The following is a 7704-nucleotide window of genomic DNA, read 5'->3' as shown; positions in this document are numbered from 1 at the left end:
TTTTAAGTATATAAAATAAGTAAATGCTTTTTTATTGGAGAGCTGTAATGTTTTATATAAAACTTATTATAATTTTTTATTTTTAAAAATAAAAAAATAAAAAGTGTATTTAAACTCTACATATCCTTGTTACTTTCTTGAAATTTTAGCATGACAAAAATATTATGGAAATAAAAGTTTTTAATTTAAAGTCAAGGGCTTTAAAAAATAAATTCAAATACGGTATTTTGTAACTCAAAACTATGTAGCAGAGAATAATTAACCCCATAGAGATAAGAGGCAAGTATAGCGTCAAAAGGGGGATGGTGCACCCGTATGACTAGTTCACGAGGGAATGGACATATAGAAATAGAATATGCTGGAAAACCACTCCTTCGAAAATAAAGTGGGAAATTAAGCAGCAACAAGACAAGAGTTTACGGCTTTTGATGTACCCAAAAGGACACAGAATTTGTTCGACTTTTGAGGGCCGATGCTCCTTCCTGGAAACCTGCTCCCACCCACCAGGTTAAGATTACAAGAAACTGCTTAAAATGTTACATTTATCTGAAGCCTCAGCATCATAGCAGAGAAATCCCAGTTCTTTGCAATTTTAGCACACCACCTGTCTCGAATGGCTTCAACCAGTACCAAAACCTCGTCCTCTTCTTCCAATCTCCCACACAAGTATGATGTATTTTTGAGTTTTAGAGGGGAGGATACCCGTACGAATTTTGTCGATCATCTTTATGCAGGTTTAGTTGCAAATGGATTTCATACATTTAGAGATGATGAGCAACTTGAACGTGGAGGGGAGATTGCATCTCAACTCTTAGATGCTATTGAAGAATCACGTGTTTTTATAGTAGTTTTCTCTGAGAACTATGCTGATTCCCGATGGTGTTTAAATGAATTACTGGCTATTATTGATACAATGGCACGCGATGTTAGCAAAATTGTTTTGCCCATTTTCTATCATGTGAATCCTTCAGATGTACGACATCAGAGGGGAAGTTATGCCACAAGGCATACTTCTCCCGTTGAAGACGCAGACGATGATGAAGTTGCGATGATAGAGGACTGGAAATATGCTTTGACTGAAGTAGCCAATTTTAGTGGATATCCTGTGGACCCAAATACGTAAGTATAACTTTCCTTCATCTCCTGTTTGCAAATTTTCTCCTTTATGTCTCTTAATTTATTTTCTAGTAAACTATAACAAGTTTTACTACCCATATTTTGTTATATGGAAGCGTTGTCCCGTGGAAGCAATTAATCTCATCTCACACCTTTCTTCTTAAATTATATTGTCTACTTATACACTTAGACCACGTTTGATAAAATTTAATACTTTTTATTTAATAATTTAAATTTAAGTTAAATTATTTTTAAGTTGTTAAGTTAAAATTTATTATTTAATTTTCTTTTTATAAAAGAATGAAAGTTTTTAGGAATATCTTTATAAATTTCTAAGTTTATAATAAAAAATGATTTTGTGAAGATTATATAGGGTAAATAGAGATGTGAGAAAGAATGAGAGAGTACACCCACTAGTGAAGTGAAGGCTTGTAATTCAATGTGTAGATACAAAAAGTGAGAAAATATGGAATGTTTCAACACTTAAAAATTATATTTAATTTATGTTATTTGCAATATTTTCCTTAGTACAGTTAAATGATCTCCTTCATCATGATAAAACCTTATATACCTTTGTGTGTGATCTCCTTAATGTTAAAGCTTTTGCCTTTATAAGAAAATGGTATTAGATCTTTTGCCTATACAACAAGGCCAACCCCAATTTTATGTATTCCTTATAAATTTTAATCTAAATCCTTTTAATTTAATTAGGAGCATTTGTAATTAAAATGGTCATCTCATTCAAATTTTCCATTGATATGATATTTAAAAGTTCTTTGTTATGTTGAAGTGCTTCATTATATGTTTCATTAAGCAAAACTGTTTTGAAGCAAATGAGAGAGATTTAGGACCTAAAAAAGCTCATTTTCAATCCAATCAATTAAGGGGTTTAAAACTTATATATATACATTCATTTAATGAGGCATTGAAATGCAAGGGTCTTTACAAAGCAAAAACACCTCAATTCATTACAACATGATATTGTGCATATTTATACAATTGAATATCAAGATAAGATAGGCTAAGGCATATGCTATAATCTTAGGAGATTTGTGCAATTGAATAGCATACTATGGCAAGGTCTAAGGCTAATAGAGAGAATAATCCTGGCATTTGAAACCATTAGAGTTATTTATTTATTAATTTTGGCTAGGATATGATGGAACATATTTTTTTCCTTATATGTCCTAAGAAGTGGTGAAAAGTATTCTCATGAGAGACACTATAATATCTTATAGAATTGAGATAGCATGTCCTTTTTGGGTGATCCTAAGCATTTGTGATAATATAATTTGTGACCATAGTAATTCCTAAAATGAAATTTGACATATATCTTTTGTAGACTAGAGTATGTCAAATGATCACAAAATAGAGATAATCGAGACTCAAGGATTGTAGAGGTAATTTTGAAAGGTTAATAGCATTTACCTTATTGGATTATGAACACCAGCTCATAAGGAGTTGGTATAATTTCATGGGATACTAAAGTGTAGTTGACTTTTTTTAATGAAATCTTGAATTAACTTTATAATTAGATTCTTAGAAAATTAGCATTTCCTATAAGTCTCATTGGACGTTGCTCAAGCCCATATTCTTTGTTGGCACAAAGTCTTAAGGTTTTATAGAGAATTAATATTTTATGTGCATTAGGGTGTTTTGATAAAAAAATGCAAGCTTGTGTAGGATTTTATAATTAATTAATTTGGGTTTTTCTGAATTTGGCTTATTAATCAATTAGAGTCTATGAATATTTATTAATTCATTAGAACTAAATAAGTTAGATTAAGTAACCTAAACTCAAGTTAGACCAAAGCCACTTGAGCCCATAAGAAAGCTTATATAAACACTCTTAAGGGTTTAAGACTAAACATTCTTGACTATTGTCTTCTAGAGAGCTTACATCTCTTTAAATAAGTTAGATTAAGTGACCTAAACCCAAGTTAGACCAAAGTCACTTGAGCTTATAAGAAAGCTTATATGAACACTCTTAATGGTTTAAGACTAAATATGCTTGCCTATTGTCTTCTAGAGAGCCTACATCTCTCTCTCTCTCTCTTAAGAAAATTGTATAGCCAATTTACACATATGTTGTGATACTAATGTCAAAAATTGAAACAATGTAACAATAATATGGGCACATGGTTCATTCATTGATTGGGTCCAATACCTCTTACTCATCAAGGACATATTGGATTTTGTGATGCCATATATCATAATTATCACCATCTAGCTTCTCCCCTTTGTAAGATAAACAATAATTATTTTTATGCCATTTCCTAGACAATGCACAAAAGTAGGGATATTGTTATGGTATACATTGAGGATTATTGCAGCATGAATCTTAGGCCGGGGTAAAATTAAGAATTCCCTAGGTCACAAGATTGAAAGTAGAACGAGGTTTCCAATCATCTCTCGCACCACACTAGGTCATTACCAATTTTAAACCTAAATTTGTTTCACCATAAAGAAATAGAAAATATACTTATCCTTTATATGATGAGTAGAACTTATAAAGAATGTGCAGATTTGATATACCTAGCCTCAAAAAACTGGGAAGAGAAGGGAGAGGGGAGATACTACTTGTGCTTTTGATTGATGCTTAATATGGGAGAGAGAGCCTCGTTTCATAGAGCCCTAAGCTATAAGGGGAATCGTGAGTTAAAAACCTCTCTCAACAATCCTCCCTCATCCATTCTGCTCAGCTCCACATTAAGCAGTTCCTAAAATCCCTCCCGTATTAGTTAGCAAATAAGGGACTGAGGAAACACAAGAACCCTAAGGTAAGCTGAAGTTTTGGCAAGTGAATTGAGAAGGCAAAAAAGTCCCTTATAATTAATACATCGGCAAGTTGCAAGGAGTGCTTTTACAAACACTCTTGGCTGCCCTAATTCACTAGAATGTCGGAGAAGTGTTCTCATGAACAACTTGTTTGAAATGGAAAAAATGAATGGACAGGAGGATAGTTTATGGTTCAATTTATAGTCAGCATATACTAGACTGGAAAGATTAGACAACATTCTGGTGGTCATTTTTTCTAGGATTCTAATAATAGCATCACTTACTGTAGAAGGGACATAACATTGTGACACCTTAATTAAGACAATAACTGAATACCAAACATGTATCATTCTAAGGCTAACAAATATCACATTTTCCATTTTATTACAGCTTTTTTTTTTCCTTTTTTTTTTTTTTTTTTTTTTTTTTGCAAAAGAACAAAATGAAGCTAGATATGGAATTTAATTAAATTTGATTCAATTCCTTTAATTTATATTGTTTTGTTCATAATTTAACTGCTTTGAACAAAACTGAATACCATCAAATTTACTTTGCAAATATTTACATCTCTGTAGTTCACTCTCTGAAACTTCACATCTTTTGTATCTTATAATTGTGTATAGACATGAATTCCAGCTTCTTGAAAATATTATTAGTGAGATTTCATCTCGCATAAATCGTGGACCTTTACATGTCGGCACAAACCTGGTTGGGGTGGATATACGTCTGAATGAAATAAAGAAGTTGATGAGCATTAAGTCAAAAGACGTTCCAGAAGATGTTCCAGAAGATGTTCTCATGGTGGGGATATGTGGACTTGATGGAGTAGGCAAGTCCACAATGGCTAAACTTATTTATAATGAACTCTGTGATGAATTTAAGAGCAAAAGCTTTCTGGACAAAGTTGGAGACGTTTCCAAAGGCCCTCATGGTCTACTGGATTTGCAACAACAACTTCTTTGTGATATCTCACCCAGAGGAGAACAAAAAATAAGTACTCTTGATCAAGGAATTCGTGTGTTACAGAGAAAGCTTCGCTGTGAAAAGGTTCTTCTTGTCATTGATGGTGTGAATGCTAAGGAGCAATTAGAAAAGTTAGCTGGAGGACATGATTGGTTTGCTGAAGGAAGTAGAATTTTTATAACATCTAGAGATAAAAGTTTGCTGGAGCACAAAGTGGATAAGTTATATGAGCTTCCAGAATTAAATAGGTGCGAAGCTCTTGAACTCTTCAGTTGGCATGCTCTTGGTCGAAGTTTTCCAAATGTTGATTTTTATAATATTTCCCGACATTTCGTAGAGTATTGTCAAGGTCTTCCCTTAGCTCTCAAAGTATTGGGTAATTTTCTATGCAATAAGCAACACAATGAATGGGAAAGAGAGTTAAGTAACCTTGATAAAGAACCTAACGTGGAAATTTTAGATGTGTTTAAAGTAAGTTTTGATGGACTACCATTAACTTCTAAGGCAATATTCCTTGACATTGCATGTTTCTTTAAAGGAGAGTATAAAGATTTTATTATAAAAATACTAAAGAGTCATGATTTTGATGCGGAGGGTGGAATAAGATTTCTCCAAAATAGGTGTCTTCTAACAATTTCAAATGGGAAGGTTGGCATGCATAATTTGATACAAAAATTGGGTCATAAAATCGTGCGTGATGAAAGTCTCAGGGACAAAGGTATACGCAGCCGATTGTGGCATCATATAGATGTACAAGATGTATTGGAGGAAAGGATGAAGGTATGAATGCTCTTCTATAATCTATGTAACTAGGTAAAACCATATGCACGTTATGCTTATTGCTTATCATCTGCTCTTTTGACAGGGGACCAAGTCAATTGAAGGCATATTCCTAGATTTATTAAAACTAGACAACATAAATTTATCTACTCAAGCAATGACAGATATGACTCTACTTCGATTGCTCAAAATTTTCTTGGGTTCTGAAGTTGTTTCTGGTGAAGAGGATTGCAAAGTGTCCATTACTAGTGATTTTAAATTTCCTTCAGGGAATTTATGCTATCTCTATTGGCATGGATACCCTTTGAATTCTTTGCCGTCAAATTTTGACCCTGCGAAACTAGTGGAACTCAACATGCCGTATAGCAACATAAGAAAATTTGGGTTAGGGAAAATGGTATGTATACTTTCTTTATACGTTTCCTTTTATATGCGCCTTTTCTTTATGTTACTCGTAGATTATTTATTCAAGCAACATACTTTTTAACAGGTTTCCAATCTAACAGCCATCATTCTCAGTCACTCTAAAGACCTCGCAATGGTCTCAAACTTTTCCAGCACCCCAAATTTGGAGAAACTAATTCTTGAAGGTTGCACAAGCTTGCGCGAGATTGACCCATCTATTGGAGATCTGGAAAGGCTTGGTTTGTTAGATTTGAAAGAGTGCAAGTCACTGGGTAGTCTTCCAGACAGCATCTGCAACTTGAAATCTCTTAAAACTCTTTATCTTAGTGGCTGTTCAGAACTCAACGGTTTGCCCAAAGACTTGGGAAACATGACACATCTAACTGAGCTTTATGCCAATAGAACAGCTACAGGAGCTCCCCCTTCTCCAATTCGTCGGATAAGAGAATTTCTAATACGGCCCTTTAGTGGATTACAAGGGGAAAGAGCTTACCCATCATTGTCTTCTTTACCAGGTTTATCCCTCTTAAGGGAATTAGATCTAAGTGATTGTTATTGGTGGGATGCAGAAATACCCGATGATTTTTGGCGCTTATATTCATTGGAAAAGTTAAATCTGAGTGGAAACCCTATTACAATCATGCCAGCAAGCATCAAAGAACTTTCGAGGCTAAAAGTTCTTGTGTTGGGGCGTTGCAAGAGGCTCCAATCACTTCCGAAACTTCCACCAAGTCTGCAAGAACTGGATGCACACGAATGTGTATCATTAAGTTATGTTGTGGAGGTCTCTCTCTCTCTCTCTCTCTCTCTCTCTCTCTAATATGTTAAACATTCCGATTTTCCATGGCAGAGGCCCGCTCCAGAGAGTCAGTTCTGTATTCTCGTTCCTGGAAAAACAGTTCCTGCATGGTTTCGCTTTCGTGGAGAGAAATCTTCAGTAGCAATCTGTTCGTCTGGAGATCTCCTGGGAATTTTTGTATGCTTTGTCTTTGCTTTCAAGGATCAACTGCCTCAGATCCACGACGACATATCATGTCGGTTGAACAATTTTTCATTTTTCTATTCCTACCGGGACAAGTGGAGTGGTGAGCATTCATCAAATCGCCACATGTGGTTAGCATATCAACCATGCTCTGCATTCGATATTTGCCTCCCTGAGACATGGCGTAACATTGAGGCTTCCTTTGAACTGTCTGGTGTGACTGATGCGTCGGAGATAGAGTGTGGCATTCACCTTATCTACAGACCAAAGTACTCTCACAAGAATTGAGTGATCGGGTTTTTTTTATTAAAAGGGCCTCTCAAAATCCAAATTTTGAAATTTAATCTCATACTATTTTTTGGCATCCTTTGGACAAAAATGCTTTCATTATTTTCTTGTAAAAATAACCCTTTCTTTTAAAATCTATATGTAAATACTTGAAATAGAAAAGGACATTTATGTCAAAAATGGGTTACTTTTCTAGAAAAAAAATGGGAGGGTTAGATTTCCGATTTAGGGATTATTTCATCATTTTTATCCAAATATTCCTATAGGATTATTGATAAATTTACGGTGGTTATCAAGGAAAGTAATTTTTAAAATGTCGTAGTTTGGAAAATAATTCCAAATCTACGGCACTTTTTAACACGTAGGATGAGAGTGGAAAAAATAGCATTTTA

The 7704-nt window shown here is 34.2% G+C and overlaps 1 protein-coding gene across 1 annotated transcript; it reads left to right on the top strand.

The window, feature by feature from the left end:
* The first annotated feature begins 438 nt into the window (after positions 1–438).
* On the top strand, positions 439–6887 carry LOC117906034 (disease resistance protein RPV1-like). Its single transcript, XM_034818967.1, has 4 exons — positions 439–1119; positions 4518–5637; positions 5723–6034; positions 6128–6887. The coding sequence occupies exons 1-4, from the start codon at positions 614–616 to the stop codon at positions 6860–6862; spliced, it is 2673 nt and encodes an 890-aa protein (XP_034674858.1). The 5' UTR covers positions 439–613; the 3' UTR covers positions 6863–6887.
* The last annotated feature ends 817 nt before the right edge of the window (positions 6888–7704 follow it).

This window comes from Vitis riparia, chromosome 18, assembly GCF_004353265.1.
Source record: "Vitis riparia cultivar Riparia Gloire de Montpellier isolate 1030 chromosome 18, EGFV_Vit.rip_1.0, whole genome shotgun sequence".
NCBI lineage: Eukaryota > Viridiplantae > Streptophyta > Magnoliopsida > Vitales > Vitaceae > Vitis > Vitis riparia.
Note: the sequence above shows the minus strand (reverse complement) of the source record. Positions and strands in the feature narration are given on the sequence as shown.